Genomic DNA, 23587 nt, shown 5'->3' on the forward strand with positions numbered 1-23587 from the left:
TTCTAATATTCAATGACTGTTGGCTGTGATTGTACACGCCCCTTCTGCCACGACATTCAATCGTCGATGCTGTGCGGATTGCCAATCGTAGGCACTTTTCACTCGAATCTTTTAACGTTAATAATTAAGAAACGAAGCCGTGAACACTATTTTGTTATTCGTGATTTTCGTCTTATTTTGACATCCAGAACCATCTCCTAAAATTTATTTCACCTGTTGTCAAACAGCCTGTATGTGTCTACACATTGTACTGTGCACCGATGACAAGATGTTCCATGAGAAGGCCGCAAATCTGATTGGTCAGAATGGAAGGGAGACACCTCATTTCACACGCATTTTCAATTCTAGCGAGCTATTGGCTAAAACGATCACGCACACTAATTCAGACCGTGTGACGAAGAAAGTCGATGAGACGTATCGAAATTGAGTGAGATAGTGCGAGGCGAGCATTGGCGTAGACATACAGTGGATCCGAAAGGTAGTGGCATATGCTTTAAAACAGAATAATTTTTTCGAAATCAAACTAAACCACTTGAGGTTTTTTTTTTAAGTACGAAATGATATATTAAATATATTAAATGAAGTACGAAATGATTAACGGTAGGTCAAAAAACCCGACCCTCGTAAACACAGAAATCCTACGCCTATGTAACGTGCGTCGTCAAAAACCCAAACGTTGGCGTTACGAAAGCGTCAAACTGTGGGGAACTGGCGCGCCAGGGCGGAGCGAACGAGGGTCCCCCCTTGCCCCTGTGCTGTCCCGCGGGTCATCTTGTCATCGGTGGACAGTACGTGATTTCGTGGCGTGGAACCACGATAATTCGAAGAATGAAATTTGTTATGCGTATTCTGAATCGTGTCTCCAAAAGATAGACTATCTTACACATATCAAAGACCGTTTCTACGTTTGATAAAGGGCATTTCAGGATGTACTATATACAATATCGAAATCACATGCGATCAGTAAATAAAAGAAGAGGAAAATGTTATAAAAATTTCTGTTTGAAACGTAACATATTTCTACAGTATATTAAAATTTAATGATGCAAGACTATTAAAAGAAACGTTCGAATGAAATGCAAAAACTGGTTATTTAAAGTGGCTGGTTTCTGGCTAGTTATTGGGCATTACACGGTTTCTGTTTCCATCAGGGTCACTTTATTGCAAATTGGCATCCTCAAAAAATAAGTCTAATTCTTTTTTCTTTTTTTTTAAATTTCAACAAATTCTTCCTCGAAGAAATTCTCTTTAATATTCTTAAAACAAAATAAGATCGTTAAACGAGTATTTGTCGCATGCATGATGAAATAAATAAGCACCGAAGTCGATATTAGTTCAGATCCATCAATTCCTTTCGTTCTATGTGCCACGGACAACGACTCTGTACTCGGAAATTCTCGTGGGTGAGTTATAAAGTCGTCTGTAGGCTTTTCTTCGTCTCAGTCGACGAACGCCAACGTCCCGCGAACTATTTATTTCTTCGAGATTGGCTCAGCATTCATTTCAAGAAGCGTAAACGCGAGAAAGAATTCGAATAGGCAAATCGCTTTCGCAAGGTACGAAATTAATTACAAAATACGATAAAAAGTTAAAAAAATAGTAATCCGAAATGCGCGTTTTCATGACGTTCATTGTCGTGATCCTCTTTGTGGTTTGTGTCGGTTGCAGCGTCACACCTGATACAGGTAGGTTACAGAACATACTTAATAATATTAAGTCAATACATTATTAATTTTTGTTTAAAAACAATGAAATAATTATATTGACAAATTTGGTAAAAATTGAACTGAAAGTTGAGAACTCGAAAATTTCATGTGGTTTGGAAAATTTATTAAAAATGGTTCTTTAATTTGACATGTTAATAAATCGAAAGATTTAACAATCTTGAGTTTGGATATTTTTAATTTTAATCCATCCTTACGTTATGTTGTAAATTTATCACATAAAGTAATATATCTGAAATTCTTGTGCTTCTGTGTTTTGTAATCATAAATTTTGTTTCATATAACAATTTTCAATCTAACCTATTTTTATATGAAATAAATATTTAAAATAAAATATGTATTTAATTGTTTAAACCTTTATTTCTTTTCAAAATTAGAAAAGAATCATGAAATGAAGAGTTAATTTTTATCTCACAATTGTATTGGTTCTGAACTTTTTAATTTAAGGTTTCAAATAGGCTCACGTTTTAAAATCATCAGTCTCAAGATTTAAAAAAAACAACATTCAACTTTTTTATTTTCTTACGTAAACGAATCAGTTTTGTTGAATAGCTGTTCAATTATTAAAATCTACATTCAATTTTGAAATTTGAAGATTTAAATTACAATTACTTCAGTTATTAAATCTGAAGAACTTTCTGTGATAAAAGTATTCTCTTTCCACAGAAAAACCAACGAATTTATTGAAAAATTTATTCTCATAGCACATATCGTTAATTATATAATTATTGTACCACAATCTCAAGAAAAAAAAATTATATAAAATTATAAGCCACGATTTTCTTTATTATTGTTTATTTCCTACCAATAATACATTTTTATGATTAAAAATTTTATTTAATAAAGTAACGCGATATTCACCAATTTTTTAAATATAATTACTTTGAAAGATAACTTGTAGAAGCTATATTGTAATATTATAACTTTAAACACTAATTAGTTCCTTTTTTTAACTGTTTATTTATTTTGTAACAAATATCGTTAACGATTGAAGTAAACTATAGGTATAGTGGTATTGTACCTGCAGCACGTTCCCATAACGTGTTTATGGTATGGCAAACCAGTCCCCATACAAGTTGACAAGAAATCCGGTAATGGCATGCTTGGAACGACAAATCCTTTCTGCGGTCGTTTAACTTGAAACAACTATTTTCATTATTGCCAATTGTGGAAGTAAACATATAAATTTAGTATTTTTAGTTTTTCCAGCACAAAGTATGTAATACTTTAGTACTTTAGTTGTTTAATAATTTAGTACTATATTAGTTTATCACTTTTGTACTTTGGCACTTCAGTAGTTTGTTAAATCAATAATTTAATACTTTAGCATTTTAATACCTTAATTACTTTAAACAATCGAGACAGTTAGCTGAGAAGATGCTCTTCATGTCTGTTAAAAAATCCTATTATTACTATTATTATGTGCTGTTGTTTATTTAATTGAAAGCTGATGCTCCTGTACAAAAGAAATAGAGAAGTTTAATAAATTTTTGGATAAATTGCATACACACTGCAGAGAAATAACGATTAAATATGGTTGTGCAGATAAATCATTTTATAGGAGAATATCAAAAAAATTAAAAGATTCATTTTCCAACATAGTAATAGTATTAATATAATTATGTTTCTATAGAATGTTGCATGTTGTATGCCCCTCAGACTGAAAACGGGCAATAAACGAAAACTGCGCTTTAATCAGGAGAAAATCCCCTACATTTCCATAAAGTTTCGTAATTTTTTGAATTTCCGGGTTCGGGATCGTTCGTTGTTAGTAATAATGGCGATATCATATTAATGACTTCCTGTTGTTTTGCCAAATTTAAAACAATTTACCTTGTATCTTGCAAAGTATATAGGAGATATTAAGAAAAGTATTATAAATATTATAATAAATGTTATGATGGCTTTTTTCTTATTGGTTCTTAAATTTAAAGAATCTGTTACAAAAATTGAAACATTAAAGGGTATAGAAGGATAAGATGGTTAAAAGATTTTATTATCCGACATTTTTTTAAGTATAGAAATGACCGGTTTTCTCAAAAACCGTAAGGGATATCTCAGATCTGATTCGCTATATTGGTTTGTCATTAAAGTCTACGTTTTTTATATGTTGGGCATAAATCAATCAGATCATTTCCGGTAAAAGTGCAGCTTCTGGTTTCAAAACCGGAAGTGCTACGGTCTCAAAAGTTCCTATCAGTGTCTCTGGCTGATCCTGATTTCATATCAGTTGTTCGTTTGTCTTTATCTATTGTGGTTCTCGAAATTTCGCAACTATAGAGAGATGACAACGGAAATATATAGGTTGGCTATATTTGGATATTGTCAACCAATTATACATTGATAAAACATAATTTGAAAAATATGTTGTACAAAATACAGTTTTAGAACGGTAAAGCTTATAAATTTTTATACACGTAAAAGATTTTCTTTTTTAATTTTGGGAGAGTCGAAACATTCGAAGCTTTACTGTAAAATATGTACTTAACTTTTTCAATTAATTCCTTACAGAGTTAACATCAAGTCTTCGAGAAACATGGGACAACGACTTCGTGATTGCTATTTCGAACATCAAATCAAAGAAAAAACCATTAGAAGCAGCGGTGGAGACCCTTCTTGCTGTAAAATATGGAAAATTCAGAACAAAAATAGTGTTGATGCTCAACAGACGATCGAAGCGAGGTAAGAAATTTCATTTAAAAAGAACATAGTCGTCAATTTAGATACCAGGGTGGATCAAATCTAACCGGGAATTATTTTTTTTAAATTTATTTTAATACCAAAGCAGAAATTGAATACATCTTATTTTTCTACATAATCTCCTGCTTTATTTACACATTTTTCCCAACGGATAGGCAACTTTTTGATTCCGTCATCGAAAAAAGGCGTTGGGTTTGTCGTAAGCTAGTTGCACACGAACGCCTCCACGCCATCATCGTCGATGAATTGACGTCCTCTCAACTCCGCCTTTAATGGTCCAAACATGTGATAATCATACGGGCTTAAATCTGGACTATAAGGAGGGTGGTCCAATCCCGTTCGATGCATTTTCTTCCATTTTTGTGAAGTCAATGTATCTGTACAGGGTTTACCATTTATCTCGGAACCCGTGCGCGCGCGAACTCATGAATGTGGCAACAGTGTTAAAATTCGATAGATGCGCCCTCTGCAAACCATTGCTGAAAGTATAATGTCATATAGAGAAGCTGTGGGAAGCGATGTAAGAATCCTTAGAGTTAAGTTGGTAATCGACTGAACTCTGGTCCGAGATTCGATTCGGGATACGAGTATGCACGACGAGCAGTGGAATTTCGAGTCGACTCGACTCGGCTCGACAAAACTCGAGCGCAATCGGCAGAAAGACAAACATACTTGTATCCCGAATCGAATCTCGGACCAGAGTATCGCCAATCATGCCAAACGTTGCGCTGTTGCCACATCCATGAGTTCACGCGCGCACGGGATCCAAGATAAATAGTAGACCCTGTATGCGGTCGTACATTGTTGTATGGAAGAAGAACTTCTCGTATGGGCATATCCCGTCTTTTCCGTCGAGATGCAAGTTTTGGCTCAGCAAGAAGTTGGCAATAGTAGGCAGCATTAATCGTACGGCTTTCATGAAGAAAATTAATTAACAATACGCCTCGGAAGTCCCACAAAACAGTTGCAAAAATTTTCCCAGGCGACAGCCGAGTTTTGGCTTTGACCGGAGCCGCCTCGCCACTTCTTCTCCACTCCATGCTCGCATGTTTTGACTTAGGCGTGTAATGGTGCACCCATGTTTCATCGCAGGTAACGATGCGACTTAAAAATTTCAGCTGGTTTTTCACCCTTCCGAGTCAGAAACTTGTTGATTATGTGCTGCGCAACCGACGGGTGTACCTCCTGCTCAGTCACGATGTTGTTTACTAACAAAGCGGAAGTGCGAATGCAACCAACGCTTTTTCCTACTCCAGACACCTCCATCCACAATCACTCAACATCATACGCAGCACACTTAATTCTACAAGACGCAATATGAAAATTCCCGGTTATATTTGATTCACCCACGTACTTTGCTGTATTGAACGCGCAACCCAAAATGTGGAATAAGCCTCCTCGTAAAATCTTATTTTAATAGAAATAAATATTTGGACCAAAATGCAATGTGTAATCGAGCTAAAAATAAGATAATATTCTTATTACGTGGAATTATAAATGACAAAAATTAAGCAGTATTAGACTCTTAACCGTTAACCCAACCGTGGGTGGGTCGTTAATCGTTAAATGTATAATTTTTAAACCAAAGGTTTCATATACATATTAAAAGAACAATTTTTAAAGAAACAGTGTCAAATTTATAAAATGAATATAATATGAAATGCAAAGTTAAATTAAAATTAGTCTCTCTTCATGGTCCGCTGTCCAAGGGTTCATACTTCTTATTAGCAAAAGTGGAGGATCTGACCCTCCTCCAGAAAGAAATAGTGCCTAACAGTACTTCCGGTCTCATAGTAACGTGTTGATATTATAACACTACTAATCTTTAGTAGCATTTTTCTTCTAACATTGCAAAGTAAAGGCAAACGGCGCGCCGCGGCGGGGCACTTGCCTTGGACCCGACGCTTAGGGTCCATTGCATCTTGGAAAAATAGTCAAATTAACTCGAGTTTTTATCAACAAATAAATTTCACATTTATTATATAGTTATTGTAGTTTTATTAGCCAACTTGTATCTAAGATTGAAAATCTTGAGAAGGGGGCTATAGTATTTAGACTTTCTGTCACTTTTGTACAGACCAAACGGTAAGAGTTATCGAAAAAATTCTTGCGGCATTGTATTTAGTGGATCAAAATCTCAACGAAAGATGTTTTCTTTCAATTTCCGGTCTGACCGGCTGAAAAAGGGTTAGCTCTAGAGCGAATCTCGTTAGATTATATTGTCACAGATTTAATAACTAGAAGTGTGTAAGGGGATTTTGAAGTGCTATCTCTAATTTTTCCAACATGAATACTTTTATACATTATCCATTCAGTTTTTTAATTTTAATTATTTTTATTTCTTCTTGTCTTGGGCAAGAAAGGATTAAGACAATGGCCTGTCTTAAATATCTTATTCTGTATAAGAAATAAGATTGAAACTGATTGTTAGTAGTCCAGGTACAATAATAAATATACAGAATGCGTTTCGAAAAACAGAATACCTAAATATCTCTGTTATTTGTAGAGATATGAAAGAGTTTGTTTACAACAATTATAAGGTATCAAGGGGTTGTGAAGTAGTAGTAATAACCTTTTTATAGATGCAAGATCTTTGAAGACTGTAAGGTGATCTCTGTTTTAAATGGAATTACATATTTCTTTCTTGTAATTTGATTTCTCAAAATATTTTGCATAAGAAAGTATTAAGATACAACGTTAAAAAATCAACATTACGTAAAATATTTTTTTAAAATTTTGTTTTATAAATTTATTTTAATAAAATTTCATTTTAAGAAAAATGCTTTGAAGAATCAATCTTTGTAAAAGAGAGATATTATTCTTAAATAGAAAAAGAAAAAACAAGAAGTTGACCTTTAAATTTCGTTTGCGGCTCCACATATAAAACACCATCGCTATCAGATTATGTTTTTCTCGCGATCTAACAAGAATTTTTCGCTATCGACAAGAATAACTGAACTTAATCACGTGACCTGTTTTAGATGCTCCTTTGTATTGTATAACTCTTGCAACAGTGAAATATGTAGTTCCGTTATTATTATTTTTGTAAGAACGCTATACTTTCCCCTTATTGTGGACAAATAAACTAAATAAATATTCGGAAAAATGATAATTTGTCGAAGTGTATAAAATGGCGTGCATGTTTAAAATTAGGTCGTAAAATTTTTAAAGGAAAGATTTTTGTGTACTGAAAATAATAATATCTGAAGGAATCGTTTGAACTATTTAAGCGACTGGTCAAACTTATAAAATTAATCTTTGTTGGTTGCTTAAAATTTTATAAAATCGGTGTCGTTAGAATGATTTTGTATTGATATAAAAATTAAGGTTGCCTAAAATTTGAATTTGTTATTTAAAACGTTCAGCCCGGGTGACATTATAAGATATTAGACTGGTTGAATCCAATGTCCTGGTGACATCATAATATGCCTTTCTAATTTTCATATTTTTAAGTGCAAATGATCACACAAGTGCAAATGGCATCACACATGCAATTTTTCCTGAAACTCATCTTAATTGTTAGTAAACATCATCTAATCATTTCAAATTCATACCTTTGTCACTTTTACACTTAATTTTCACTTCATGTTTCGATTTCTCATGTTTTCTAATCACTTAAAAATATGAAAATTTCAAAGTCCCATAACTTTTGAACCCGTTGCCAATGACACCCAAAAATTACACCATAAACTTCTCGTTTCGTGCTCTTTCGAATAAACATAGTCTGGACGAGCAACTCTACCATCCACTTTTGACCATTCCCTTGTCAGTAAAAGTACTGACCTGCCGTTAAGCCTGTCAGACGTGAAATCGTAGGCAAGGATAACAGTTCAATAGCTATACGGAAAATGAAGGACCCAAAGGATTCTAGGTTTTTATAACTCAATCACACTCGGTTTTCGTCCAGAATGCAGGGAAAGAGCTTGATTTTCCTTTCTGACTAAATATGTTAAAATTGTACCGTTCAAAGGTTAATTGGACATTATCAGAGGCGGATTAGGACTTTTGAAATTTTGATCAGGAATTTAGTAATATCACGGGCCCTCTTGTAGAATACGGGCTCCAATTTTAATTAATTAAGCCCAAAATCCCTACCGGCCCACCGGGGATTTTCCCGAACTCCTGATAGCCAAGCTCCCCCTAGGCCACTTCACCGTTATTTTAATTATAAGCTTAATACTCGATGTTTTGTAATTAAGAGAAAGACATTTTTTAGTAATCCTCGAGAACATCGATGAAGATGGTCACCGAACTGCCGAGCACATAAACCTGGATCTTTCAAATGTTCATTTACCAATGAAGGATATAATCTTCATAGTGCATCAAAATCCACCCGATGCACGAATGGACATCTACATTGATTGCGTTTATCAAGGTGTTATACCATTAAAGAGAACCTTCAACATGCTAGCAGATAATGAGGGAAATCTACTTGTAGAAGCGGTGAGTTTGAATAACTCTACTTTTCATATTGAGAAATATTTGACAGTATTTAAAACAATCAATTATTTCTATTATTTGATCAGTCAAATAATTAACCTTTCTGCTACTATAGATGACTATAGTCCGCAGTGAAGTGGTCAGTGTGTTACAATTATTTGATTTTGTTTACAGTATCATAACAATTAATACGAACTTGATTTAGGTTACTCTTGTATAAAAAGATTAGTAACTAAATTATATACAATTTTCCAATTGTGCAAAGAAAGAAACATAATTCTCTATCAAGAAAAGTTTCTGGATATGTCCTCCGTTTAATAATAGGTATCTTATCTTAAATATAAAGAAAAAATTATAAAATTTATTACATTAAAAATAACTTTTCCTGTTTTTCTTTTCATTTTATTTTATTTTATTTGATTTGGTATATTTAGTAGACTATAGTTCTATTATTATGCAATAATTTTATTGTGGTCAATTCGAGCTCTTTGTTAAGAAATTTCAGAATAATAATTTGAAACTGATCCAAAACTACGGTCAAAAGTTATATAATCATAATTATTTTATTTAATTAGTTGACATACATTAATTTTTATGCAGTTATAATATGATAAATAACTCGGCAAAATATTTCCTTTGGTAAGGCCCTTGGAAACAGCCTTTGAAATTGAGGCTGGAAAATATTAAATAATATACTTATCCACAAGGAATTTAAACATATGGTTATTATCAATCTTCTAGGACAATAATTAAATGTTAATCAGTTTTCACAAAATTTGATATACTTAAACCTTTTGAGCATATGAACTTTGATTCAAAAATAAAATGAGAAGTATTGTCCTTTATTCAAAAGAATTTCGTCCGTGTTTATTATACAATAAGGTAGAATCATCATATAAGCATTATTTCTTATTTTTCTTTAATCTTGACAGTTTCACGGTTGTTAGAGAGGACTGGTGACGTTAATGTTCGTAGGATGATGCCTAGTATCCATGCCAAATATAGCTAGCCAGACCAAGGCTGACCGCTTTATTATACACAGCTGTTAACTCATGTAACACGTTTAAGCATTGAATTGATTTTGAATTGCTTTGAATTCATCTTTATTGATTATTCATGGTTCACTTCACTGTTGTTGTCATTGAAATGTATGAAAAAAAAGTAGTAAATCGACATCACAAGAGTGATCTCACTCTGAAACTGTTTTTCTGAGATGGGTCAGGTCCGTCAGCTTTATTAACAATGTCAAATGTTTAATATCTTGCGTTTTAGAATTTAAGAATTTTGAAGTTTTAAAATTTTTGAAATTTAAAACCTTAAAATCGTGAACTGGAGATGGCACGTGGGATCATTCCGGGACAAGGGGGAAACTTCGATCGCACCGCCCAGCTAATCGATTGATTTTCAATAGACGTGTATCGATGTATTTGTAGATGTGACAGTTTCGAAAAATGACTATTTATTTTGAAATGAAAATGATTATTTTCCGCAATTGTATTAGAGAGAGGTGGGTTTTATAGAACTCAGCCAATAAGACCAACATTCCAGCCATGTGCCTTCTCATAAATGCACAGCACATAGTAGTTATTACCCGTACCACAGACTGGTTGTTGATCGTGTTCCACATCAGTTCATTCGTATTTTTAGCCGTAGCATATTATTGGTCGAAGTGATCACATCTACTAATTTGACTCGTGTGACACGAGGAAACTGATCACGACGTAGTGTAGAGATGTATTGCCTCGAGCGTCTTCTTTTGAGATACGGACAACACGTCAATGGCTTTACTTAGCTAGTACAGGATCTACCATTTATCTCGAAACTCGTGCGCGCGCGAACTCATGAATGTGGCAACAGCGCTAAAATTCGATAGATGCGCCCTCTGCAAACCATTACTGAAAGTATAATGTCATGTAGAGAGCTGTGGGGAGCGATGTAAAAATCCCTAAAGTTAAGTTGGTAATCGACCGAACTCTGATTCGAGATTCGATTCGGGATACGAGTATGCACAACGAGCAGTGGAACTTTGAGTCGGCTCGGCTCGGCTCGGCTCGGCTCGGCAAAACTCGGGCGCAATCGGCAGAGAGAAAAACATACTCGTATCCCGAATCGAATCTCGGACCAGAGTATGTATCGCTGATTATGCCAAACGCTGCGCTGTTGCCACATTTATGAGTTCACGCGCGCACGGGTTCCGAGATAAATGATAGACCCTGTATTCATGAATGATTCTTATCTAAAATGTGAATCAATTGTAAGAAGTTGATTGTTGCTTAGGTGTAGTGTACTGGATTTTTAGACTTCCAAATATCTCCCACAATCATGACTTACAACTACAGCTATTCTGCTTCACCTCCTCAACATTAAATTTCATTAACTTTCATTAACATTCATTAAATTCTCTTTTTTAAATTCTCACCAAAATTTGTACTCACAAATTTACTTTTATTCTTACTTTTCTATTTTCTATGTTACGTTACGAATAGGAATTTTTTCAAAATTTCTTTCATCATTTTCCTTACATCAATCGGATGTGATTCGACAATGCATATATAGCATACACATTACACTTACACCTGGTAACGTTCCGAGCACACGCGCGCGCGCCGCACGTACATCTACAATAATTAAGTATGAATAAGGACATGGAATCATGAAGACGATATTTAAAGTTGCTTTTAACAACAATTTTTTTATTGCAGCCTGTAATGAAAATTGAAACAATAAGTACTTTTTGTAGATTTATGTAAATTATATACATGCTGAAGATTTTATTGATATCATTAGCGTTATGAACTGCAAATAGTTAAACATGTTTGAAATCACAGCATTTCACGACTTTTAATTTATATTGTGAAACAAACAACAGAATAAAACCGAAGTAAGTCTACAAATTTCACTTGTTTCTACATCACCGATTTCTTTTTCAGTATGTATGTTACCGATAAAGTGTGAAAGCCGTTAATGTGCACATTACCTAGTTAATCTGCGGATTAACTGATTTGCTCCGTTAATGTGCGGAATCAAGAGCTTTCCGCACTTTACCTAGGTAATATGCACATTAAAGGATGATTCCCGCTACACCGTGCCCGAGGCGGACCGTGCCGGAACCGAGCCGTTGTCGCCGGGCATCGTCCGGGCATACTATGCATGCTACACCGACGCTACACCGTGCCCGAAACGGACCGAGATCGTTATTTTCACGAGTTTCCATCGTTACGCCGCAAAAGACCCGTTCGCAAGTACGTTCATGTTACACCGTGCCTCTACCGAACCGAACCGGGAACGGAGCGGCGACGGCGAAACAATATACACGGACGTTTCGATGCCGGGGCACGGCCGACATACGGCCGAAGCTCGGGCTCGACTCGGTGTAATGCCGGCAGTACACGCTTGCCGAGGCGATTCGAACGCGAGATCTCCCGAGACGAGAGTCCCGAGACCCGAGATCCGAGAGCATCGTGTACACTCTCGCGAGGGCTACCCGTGTACACCTAGTGTCGGCTTCGCTTCCTTTGACTCGTCCTGAAAGCTCGCGTCTAGGCCGAGCGCTCCGAGCACGAGGCGAGATGGCACGAGGCGAGGCGAGACCATCAAGTACATTCTCGTGCTCGCCTGGTCTCGGGTCGCCTCGGCGAGCGTGTACTGCCGGCATAACATAAACAGATTCATATAAAACGTATATGAAGATCTTTGACCGTGTCCCGTCCGAGATACGGCTCGGACCCGGCACGGTGTAGCGTGAATCATCCTTAACGGTTTCTGTATCGTTAAAGTGCGAAAGTTTGTTTCTCTCATTTCCTTCCCTCACTTCTTCTCCTCTATCCCGCCACTTTTAGTTTGGTTTCGTTAGTGTTTTGTCGTCGCCGCTTGTTTTTATTTCCCATAATTTGCGTTGGCTGCTAGTGCATAGCAAAAAAGTTATTAATATTTAAAGTATTCAATTTGTCCCGCCTCATGGGGGGGTGCGTCCCCAGACCCCCCCCCCCTAAAAACTACACTAACTAATACCGATACCCATTTTTGATATAATATAATTTAATATAATCGTTTTATTTAAATAAATATGTTACTTTGTATATTGTGTTTATTATTTCCTTATATTAAAAATGGGTATCAGTATTAGTTAGTGTAGTATACACGGAGGGTTTGGGGGGCGCAACCCCCCGGTCAGCAAAGCGAATTTAATATGTAGTTCAACTCGTGGGGGATGTTTTCACAGAAGCCGTAATTCTATAGATTTACCATTGATTCTATCAACTAATTTGTTGATTGTGTGATTGTATTAACTGGATTCTTTAGATATCGAAAAATAAGTAATTAACATTATATTAATTTAAGCGTTTAGAAACATTGGTGTTGTTCCAACAAAGATCTTATTTTCACTTTAACGAGTGCCTAGTACATAATCTGCAGATTAACTAGGTAATCTGCAGAATAACTGATTTCCGCACTTTAACGGTAACATGTACACGGAGTTTCATCGATCTTGTCGCGGCGCACAGTGAGGTATTTGGCCCAAAAAGTCGGACAAAAGTCGATTTCAAAAATTTCACGCAATATGTGAAATTTTTACTGCTTAATAAAGTTGAATGTATGAGGGACAATGTACCAATGTTCATTTTTTCATTTGTGCACTCATAAAGCAGTGTATTTCATTGAAAGTAAGGAAATTTTATGCCATGTGTATTAGTCTTAATCATTGTCTGAAACGTCATTCATTTTTTAGCGATTTTTATATGTTTTAGGAAAGTTGTGTAAATTCTTGCATTGTGGAAGGTTTTCAGGTAGGCATATGCCACACTTTCCAATAGGTTTTACCTTTTCATCATATATATTTATATAGTTATTAATATTTGAAAATAAGCAATAATTCAATCATATAAGATTTCATTACACTTGGTAAAAGTTTGGGCTGTAGTTCCGAATACGACCGGTCGACGATCAAGATGAAATTTTTAAGGGCAGAGAGGTGGAGGGAGGGGACCCCAAATATAAAGTGGTATCTTCGGCTTCCTATTAGTTTCCGAGATATTAATTAAAAACTTTCGTACAATACATTGAATTTTTCCTATACACCATCACTGGTGGCAGTGATAATCCAATATCTAAGATCCTTAATTTATCAAGAATTTTACGTTACGTCGTCGCTTCTCACGCGAGACGTAACGTAACACATATTTACAAGTAAATAGCCGTAAATTCAATATTGAATCAAATATAAAAAATTTCAGATATCTAAATTTTCTTTTCATCACTGTATGTGGCCTAAGTATGAATCTTAATGCAAAGTTTTAACCGACATCTAGTTGATGAATTATTATTATTTCAGCTCAGAGAAAGAAGGAGCCAAGTGAAGGTATATCCACTTTTATCCACCATCGACACTCTCAAGCAAGAAAATTGCCCCAACAATTTGGCCGATATGGATACTCTATCCGATTTCATGAAATCTAAACGATCCTACAAATCAAATTTAAAATCTAATCACAAAGAACCAAACGATTTCGACGAATATTCCTTCAACCTTGACAGACCAGGTTTCAATCATCATTTTTCATCAAAAGGACATACACATCGGTTCAGTACCGAGTCAGATATGTTCGAAAACGACAGCCAATTTGATTTCGAAGAGTTAAAGAAATTAGAGAGTTTGAAACAACCTCATGGATTGAATCACAATCATCAATCCACTCGACGGGGTCAATTGAATCGACACGATCAATACGTTGTTAAAGATGATCGTAATAAACATTTGACGGGTGACTTCTCGGGTAACTTTGAACGTTTGCATCAATCTGAATTCCTTGATGGATCGTTCCGTGCTAAATCTGGAGAATTTAATCATTCGGACGAATCAGACCTGTTGAATCAATCTAACGTGAACTATATTAGAATTCCAAGAAGAGGAGATATTGGGATTCAAAGTCTGGATGAAAGAAGTGAGTCAAACGAAGGTTGTATTAGGTTGACAATTAAATTCGCATCCTTCACAATCATTTACTGAAATTTAATAAGCAACAGTTTTGAATGCTTCAAAATATTTAGTTGCCAACCGAATATTTGATAAAAACTTTTACACGATGAATGTAAAATAACTTATAATTCTGATTTCGTAGCCTGTTTGACGGACAACCAGATAGTCAAAACACTAAACGAGCTGATCGAAGCTACTAAGAAGGTCTGGAGAGAAATAGAATTGAATGTGAGTAATAATCGTAGTTATAGAACTGTTGCTTCGCAATTGCAAAATCGAGCTCTGTACGCTGCTGTATGTTTGTACGAAGAATATTATTTAAACAATCATGAGGAATGAAAAAAATTTGAGCTGTTTTATTTGAAAATGGCTATTTAACTATCGCGTTGTTAACTATTCCGATAGTTAACTATGGGAAATCTTTCATGTCGATAATGTATATTTACTAATATTTCATACATTTATTGAAGGTAAATATACTTACATACATAAAAAAGACTGATATTTATGAACATAAACAAAATATAGCTGCCCTTAAATATTATTATACGGCTAAACTTCTGAAAACCTATTAAATCAGATTTGGCTTGCAAATAGCTTCATTTTACATAAAAACAATGATTGCGAGAAGGATTTTTGGCGATGCGGAGGTTAAGACCCATAACTTTGCGAAAAGTGTTTTATCATTTTTGTGCACCGAAAACTTCCATGCTTTGATTTGGCTGAAACTTTAACAATAGGTTCCTTACAAATAACAACAATATTTCTGAAGAGGATTTTTGATGATTTGAAAGTTAGGACTCAAAATTTTGAAAAAAATAGAACATTTTACTAAAGTAATGTCACTCTCTGCATTACCGACACAGCTTAGAATAAGATTACAATACATATTGGCATCGACGAGAGACTATTAATAATAGTAATACTCTTTCATCGGTGATATTAGTTAAAATAGAATGGGAAGGCTGAGCCACCTCGAGAACATAACAAATATATAATTTAAAAATATTACAATATTACATATCGTATTTTATATGTTAGGTTAGGTTTAAATTCTTTTGAACCAGAAAGAGGCTCGCAACATTTTTGGGTCCTATTTTTCGAGTCGCCAAAAATCTTTTTTGCAAATATTGTTTTTATGTAAAATGAAATTACTTGCAAAATTTCAGCCAAATTTGATTTGATAGGTTTTCGATACTTTGTTTATATTTCAGTACCTGTATGAAATAACCTTCCTGAACCTGGCACGCGACTTTGAAAAATTCAATTTTTTCAAATTGTATTGTATTCCCCTTCGTTTGTACCCGTTAGTACCAGTGTCCTTTTCGTTTGTACCTTAAGAGAAGAAAGTATATAAGGAGGCGAAAATACCCTAGCACCCCACTTTAACATTTTTTATTTCTCTCAATGCCATAAAAAGAAGAAACGTTTGTACTCGTTTGTACCATCTTCATTTTCGTTTGTACCCCAAGGGATTAGTTTGTACCGATTTCTGAAACTGACCCCAAGAGGTAACTTCACCATTTTTGAAGATTTTTTATATTAATAACATAAAGACTATAAATATTGCTTACCTAATATTACTAACTCCAAATATACGACCTATAGAATTTCATCCCCTATGCGTTAATCGGAAACTCTACATATAGTGGCTCGTTAAAAGAAAAGAACTATTCGAGATATGTAAATGAGATCTCTTATGTGCTGAGTAACAGAACACAACGCAAAACCTGAAGGTTGTACCTTACACAAAAGATAGCAACTGTTAATCTGTGTATTATTTTCAAATATACTTAATGTACGATTTTGAGTGACACTCACAATGGAACATATCGAATAATTAATGAAGGAACTATTGATTAATGAAAGAACTATTGAGAAAGTATAACATTTATCATTCAAAGCATCGTAAAACTTTATCATACCATCTGCAAAATAAGTTTAATGCGATAATTCTCTTCGTAAGAAACGAAAGGAAATTGTGCATATAATTAATGATTGTTAAATGATATATAATAAAACAAAAATTCCCGAGACACGTGTCCCTTATTTTAACCCAGATAGCACCGTACATCCCAGGGACGTCCGTTTCATGTCCAGATTATGTCCGAACGTCCAACGTCCATTTTGAACATCCTTGGGATGTCCACAAAACGTATATTTCGTATGTCCTAGGAACGTCCGTCTTGAAAGTCCTACGGACGTCCGTAGGGCGAACATTTCGTATGTCCTAGGAACGTCCGTCTTGAAAGTCCTACGGACGTCCGTGGGGCCAACATTTCGTATGTCCTAGGAACGTCCGTCTTGAAAGTCCTACGGACGTCCGTGGGGCCAACATTTCGTATGTCCTAGGAACGTCCGTCTTGAAAGTCCTACGGACGTCCGTGGGGCGAACGTTTCGTATGTCCTAGGAACGTCCGTCTTGAAAGTCCTACGGACATAGATGGGACGTATGTCCAAAATAGGGTAGAATGACCTGTACGTCACCCGCGCGGCGAGAACGACCGAAGTTTGAGGCCTGCTGTTTTATGACAAGGCCTAAACAGAAAACAGATCTCGGGCGCTGACAAACGATTGGCGGAATTTCCAACTTGGGAATATGACGAACCACCATCGACACTTTTTCGTGAAACGTTGTTGCGACAAGACGTATAGCGAGTCTCCGTACACTTTGAGTGTGAATTTCAAGCGTTGACGATCGTCATATTACGAGTGAATATTAGTATTTCTTACTGGTGTTTATAGTGTGTTGACGAGTTTTTCTGCCATCTCAGGTAAGTGTCACTTTTTTCTTAATTAACTTAATTCCTTAATTTTTCTTAATAATAGGTAATTATGCCTTTTTTGAGACGACAACACATATGTTATTCGTATACGATGCATACCGATTTTTTATTTTTCTTTATGAAATGGTTGTGCGTACAATTCTATGTATAAATATATGAAAAACATGTAGTCGGTATCCATCATATGTTATTTTTTATATTTATTTGCTTCGAATTGAATATATTATTCAACTGAATTTCTGTTGTTTAGACGCAGCACAAACATCAAAAGTGTGCAAAGATAAGAAAGAAACGAAGGTGTCCATACAGTCTTGGCTAAGGAGAGCTGCGGAACGCAACAAGATCATTGTAAAAGATTTGTAGTAGAAATAATAAAATAAATAATAGATATGTAATAAAAATAAAGATTATAAAAAAAAGTACAGAAAACGTTTTGTAATTTTAAATGATCGGAAAACATTCCTTATATGGCTTTCAAGACGTTAATATAGCGTTCTGCAACGTTTTGTAAACGTTCACACAACGTACAGAGAATGTTACTTTCGGACGTTCTGAAAACATCCTGAGAATGTACGCACAGGACGTCCCCTGGACGTTCCACTTTTTAACAAGCACCTTCCTAGGATCTTTAAAGGACATAACCAGGACTTATAGGGGACATATGGATGTTAACGGGACATTCTCCGTACGTCCGAAACGTCCAGCATGGACGTTCGATGGACATACTTACATGAAATGTTTCTGTGCTATCTGGGAATCCATAGTTCATGTATATATAAAAGAATTTTAGTTTTTCAAGATATTATTTAAACAAATGCCTCTTTTTTAAAATTTGTTATGTGCCTAAATTGGCCATTCGAAAACACGCAATTTAAAAAATGAATTGTTCTCTACACCCCCTAATTTTTTCTTATCGACAATCTTGAATAGGAAATCATTAGAAAATATTTACAGGTACTTAATATTTAGAACAAATATACGCGTTAATGTTTAAACAATTAGAAAACAGCACCCACAGCAAACACCCAAAAATGACGAAGTTACCCCTTAGAGTCAGTTTCAGAGATCGGTACAAACGAACCCCTTGGAATACAAACGGAAGTGAAGGTGGTACAAACGGATACAAACGTTTCTTCCTTTTATGGCGTTGAGAGAAATAAAAAATGTTAAAGTGGGGTGCTAGGGTATTTTCGCCCCCTTATATCTTTTCACCCCTTATGGTACAAACGAAAAGGAAACTGGTACAAACGGGTACAAACGAAGAGGAATACGATACAATTTGAAAAAATTAAATATTTCAAAGACGCGTGCCAGGTTCAGGTAGATTATGAAATATTAGTAAATATGAATTATCGACACGAAAAGCTTCACAATATTGGTACTCAATAGGTAGCGCTGTCGTCAATCCACTTAAATTGGGCCATAATACGCTTCACACCCGCTTCATATCTGTTTTTTTGATCCTTTTTATTTTCACGAGGGATGATACTCTTTTAAAAATGCTTGATAGAATGCATTATTAAGGTAAAGCATGTAAAATTTTTATTCCCTCTTTTTTTTTTTTTTTTTTTTTTTTTCACTCACCCGGAGATGTGCTTTATATCTGTGATGCCAGCCCTGATCTAATACCGACCGTTCCGATCGATAGCGCCTGAGTGCTATCGGACTTGTTACAGGCATCATTGTTTCTACTAGTGCGATTTATCGATCGGCGATCGGTAGTGGGAAAGTGTATGTAGCGTTGAAGCAGTTCTCCCCACTCCCAAATGACTCTAATTGTAACCTAAGACGAAGCCATACAATAAACTCGAGACAGATGCCCGCATCACCTCATGCTCATTAGGGTGGCCCTTAGTTATAGAGCTCCAAATTTTTTTTCGGTTTTTCATAGTCGCACCCCTAAAAATTTTGACACTTGATGAAAAAATGATAATTGCAAAGTTTCAGCATGATTGGATAACAGGAACCCGTGCCGCAATCGAGTTGAAGTTTTAAAATTTGTAAGATTTCAGGTTAACATCGGATATGTTTGAGGCCCTTTAGTTTGAACGTATCAGTGACTATTTTGTAATAAAAATATAATTTTTTACACGTGTAATACTAGCATGTGTATTCGGCTTTTAACAATATACACAAAATTATTAAATTTTAGTGTTACACTTGATATGTAACGTAGCGTTTGAACCACCGGATAATGCGACTGCTGGCCAACTGGGAGCTGTATACAATTTATTCAACAGTTGGTAAATTTTCTAAAAATCTTGATTGTATTGTAAGAGATTCAATATTTTCTGTCCCACTACTTGATGAAGACTGTAGTTCTGTTTTTCCTATGATGCAGATACATAAATAAGATATCGAATGCATAGACCAACAGAAAAACTTTATTAAAAATATGTCATACCTTGCACTTCCATGATGGTTTCAAATCGTTCTTTTCGGAACTCTTCTTGCTGGATCCGAACTGCTTGTCGCTTTTCCTTCGTCATTATATTTTTGCCAGCACCAAGCATTTCCAAAAAAGGTCGTCCTTTTTTTCGCTGATTTACTAGAAAAAGTTTATCTTTTTCGATTTTAGTAATATTTAAAGCGTCAGAGTGAACGGTGTTAAAAAGGTCATCCAACGAATGACCGCGACCCGGCGTATGTGCGCGATGCATATTTAATTTTAAAATATGCAAAAATGTAAAAGGCAAACATATCATATAATACATCAATGGATTCAGAAACAAAATGTTCTTTTTTGTTATTATGTAAATTGTGATTACTTTTAAAATAATGTTATAAACAAATTTTTTGTTATTAACAAATTATTTTTTACAAAATTTATGACCAGCTGTTATATGTTCATAAAAAACCATTAAACTTTTCCTTCGAAAGTTTTCTTCTATCTATGATAGTTTCCGAGATAGCCTATTGTAGCCGAAACTTTAGGGGGTCGTTTCACCCCTTAAATATGAAAACGGGCAAAAATAAAAAAATACGTATACCTTATTTTTCGGTCCTTTAAAACATATCCAAAAATCAAAACAATCGGAGGCGGACACCTAAAAACCCTTCCTTGTAAGAAAAATGGGAAGTCGAAAAATAAGGGCCACCCTAGTGCTCATATGCATTACTTACACAAGTGCACGCATTATATACTCTGTCGTTTTCTCTAGCCAATAAGGCTAGGGTCACACTGATTTAGCGTTTAGTAATAACTGGCAGAGAAGAATGAAGTAGCGCTCGAGAGTGAGGAAGACTGCCTGCCAGAGCTTTATTGTCTAGTTTGAACGCTTTTTAAAGAACATTTAAGTGCAGGGACATCAGATGTTATGGACTCGCGATATTTATCCGTTTTTTGGGTTGCCCGCCTCTACAGCCCCCAAAAGGGCTAATTATCGCGAGTTTGCTGTACCCCGAGCCCCTAATAGTGTCGCGTGTAACTACTGGCGTAGGAGGGCGTCTGTGTCGGGCTTACTAATGCTAAGAGTGTATCTGCTCTATATCCTTTTATATATTTGCCTGTCACCTATCATATATTCTTTACCATCCCTTCTGATAGTTTATACTAATATGATGTCTGTTTTTTTAGAGATTGGAAACGCAACACCTTCGACAATTAATCGAAACTTGCGCAGCCTGTCGTGTACCCCCCGGTGAGTGAAGTTCTGCTGTCTTGAAAAAATTATTAATCGGCAAGAATCTCAGTTGTTCATTTTAAATTCTTTTCTTTTTTGTTTCGTTAATGTACAAATATGGTCTTACGTTGCAATAAATGTGTACTTTTTGCAAACTTGAACAATGTTGTGACTCGTTTGAAAGGAAGAAGAAACTTGTAACTACTCCACGAGGAAAAGTTCTTTTTCCTCTAATGTTTCAACATTTTAAAGTGTGTTGTTTAATCCTTGTATGATATGATTAATAACTCGTCAACGAGTAACATGATATAGCATAAAAACAGCTTGGTCTAAAATTAGACCATTTGTTGTTACGAGCCACTTAATTTCACAATTACTCTCTTACGATTAGTGCATATTAATTGAAGGAGAAACAAAATGATAATAAAAATATTATTCTTGTTTTCTACATTATACATATAGGGTGTTGCCACGGAATTTGCAAAACATTTTATGTCGTTAAATCATATTTAAATCTGTACAATTTTTATCAATTAGATACTTTTATCTAGATTATTAGATAATGAAAAATATTTAAAGCAAAAATGTCCACTTACTGTTCACGAGCAAATAGTCCCCTCCGAGAGGTACCATCACTATGGAGCAGATCACGCAAAAGAAACAAGGTATAGTTGGAGCCATAATGGAAAGACATCGTTCCGTGTTCCTTTGCATTCCCGTATTCACGCATCGCGACTCGAGCGTGACGATCCAAGCTTCATAATGGGGGTACTTCTCACAGGGGAATATTTGTTCATGAGCAGCAGGTGTACATACATCTTTGATTTAAAGCAGAGCTGAACAACTTTTTGCTCACGAGTAAATCCTTTTTCTGGAGGTACCCCCACTCCAACAGAGACGGCCACACACAAGTTGCGGCGGGAGGACGTAAGTAAGTATTTCGCGAGGTCTCGTGAGATCTCCCGCGTCCTATTGCCGCATCTCGTGCGCGGTCGTCTCGGTTGGCGCGGGGGTACCTCCGGAGAAGTAATTTACTCGTGAACAAGAAGTTGTGCAGCTCTGATTTAATGCATCCTATAGTTTTATTTAAAATACAAAAGCAACATCCATATTTCTAGAAAAATGTACTAAAATAGGTTTTAATGTACATTTATATAGACGCAAATACATTTTAATTTTTGTTTAACAATAGATACCATTTTCTGTAAAGTTCGCAAAAAGTTTTGAAATTTCATGACAATATTTAAGCGAGACATTAGTGGAAAAATAAATCGGTAATTATCGATATCTCATCAACCCTGCCCATTTCACTAATTTTTTAATATGTTGTTGGAATGATGATTCTAAGCAACTTTTTCCTATACATATAACCGCTGCTTGGCTTTAGTTTTTAAAATATTTGCAAATGAAAGTTACGACTATTTAATATATCAATGAATTCTGCGTATACCTACACGTCCATGGCGGTATGTGCGTTAGTATAGGATGGTTGATTTCTGCAAACACAGCATAATATCCATCAAGCAGTATACATAACGAGTGGAACTTGAAAATCCAATTTCACTAGACACTAATCGTAAGTTTATGTTAAATAACGTATAACGCAAGTCATTTTTTGAATTTTGACATGCGTGGCCGAAATATTAATTTAACTTAACCTAACCTAATCTAATACAAAATTAAATTAGTGAATTTGTTAGTTATTGAAATAGGTTAAGTTAGGTTAGGTTAAATTAATATTTCGGGTACCATCAGGTAGACGGCCACGCAAACCAAAATTCAAAATCATTGAAATCAGTCAGGTTCGATTTTATAGTTCACCCGTTATATTGCTTGGGTTTCAACCGCTGCAATCTGCTTACAGAAAGAGGGGATACGTGGTGGTCCCGTGCTGGCGCACACACCGCCACGTGCACCTAGGTACATATACGCAGAATTCATTGGTATAGTACAAGTAACTTTCGTTTGCAAATATTTCAAAAACTAAAACCGAGCAACGGTTATATGTATAGGAAAAAGTTGCTTAGAATTATTATCTCAACAACATATTAAAAAATGAGCGAAATCGGTGAGGTTGACGAGATGATGATAATTACCAATAATTTAGTGTCAAGATAATAATTAACGAGGGAAAGGTACCAACTGTCCTATTTTTATTTTAACGGCTGTAGTTCCGAATACGACCGGTCGCCGATCAAGATGAAAGAGGGGAAGGGGGGAGGGGGCAGAGAGGGGGGGGCCCAAATGTAAAGTGATATCTTCGGCTTCCTATTAGTTTCCGAGATATTAATTAAAAACTTTCGTACAATATATAGAATTTTTCCTATACAGACGCAA

The 23587-nt window shown here is 35.4% G+C and overlaps 2 protein-coding genes across 5 annotated transcripts in view; one reads left to right on the forward strand and one right to left on the reverse strand.

The window, feature by feature from the left end:
- The first annotated feature begins 1378 nt into the window (after positions 1 to 1378).
- Positions 1379 to 23587, forward strand: part of LOC114881071 (cartilage oligomeric matrix protein) — a 41456-nt gene continuing 19247 nt past the window's right edge. The window contains exons 1-6 of one of the 3 annotated variants that reach the window (XM_029197710.2): positions 1387 to 1556; positions 4236 to 4406; positions 8641 to 8867; positions 14197 to 14806; positions 14984 to 15069; positions 21205 to 21268. In XM_029197710.2, coding sequence (XP_029053543.2) covers positions 4382 to 4406; positions 8641 to 8867; positions 14197 to 14806; positions 14984 to 15069; positions 21205 to 21268 — 1012 coding nt within the window. In that variant the 5' untranslated portion in view covers positions 1387 to 1556; positions 4236 to 4381. Of the gene's footprint in view, positions 1686 to 4235; positions 4407 to 8640; positions 8868 to 14196; positions 14807 to 14983; positions 15070 to 21204; positions 21269 to 23587 lie in introns of all 3 variants that reach the window. The other 2 variants (XM_029197709.2, XM_029197711.2) reach the window with 2 other exon arrangements.
- Positions 4550 to 5605, reverse strand: LOC114881073. Of its 2 annotated transcripts, none has more exons than XM_029197713.2 (2): positions 5225 to 5605; positions 4550 to 4691 (listed from the first exon to the last, which is right to left on the reverse strand). In XM_029197713.2, exons 1-2 carry the CDS (start codon positions 5462 to 5464, stop codon positions 4629 to 4631), a joined length of 303 nt encoding a protein of 100 aa, XP_029053546.1. In that variant the 5' UTR covers positions 5465 to 5605; the 3' UTR covers positions 4550 to 4628. The 2 variants fall into 2 exon arrangements, with proteins under 2 accessions (XP_029053546.1, XP_029053547.1); XM_029197714.2 differs by having other exon boundaries at positions 4550 to 4903.

The sequence above is a fragment of the Osmia bicornis genome, chromosome 5 (assembly GCF_907164935.1).
Source record: "Osmia bicornis bicornis chromosome 5, iOsmBic2.1, whole genome shotgun sequence".
NCBI classification, from domain to species: Eukaryota; Metazoa; Arthropoda; class Insecta; order Hymenoptera; family Megachilidae; genus Osmia; species Osmia bicornis.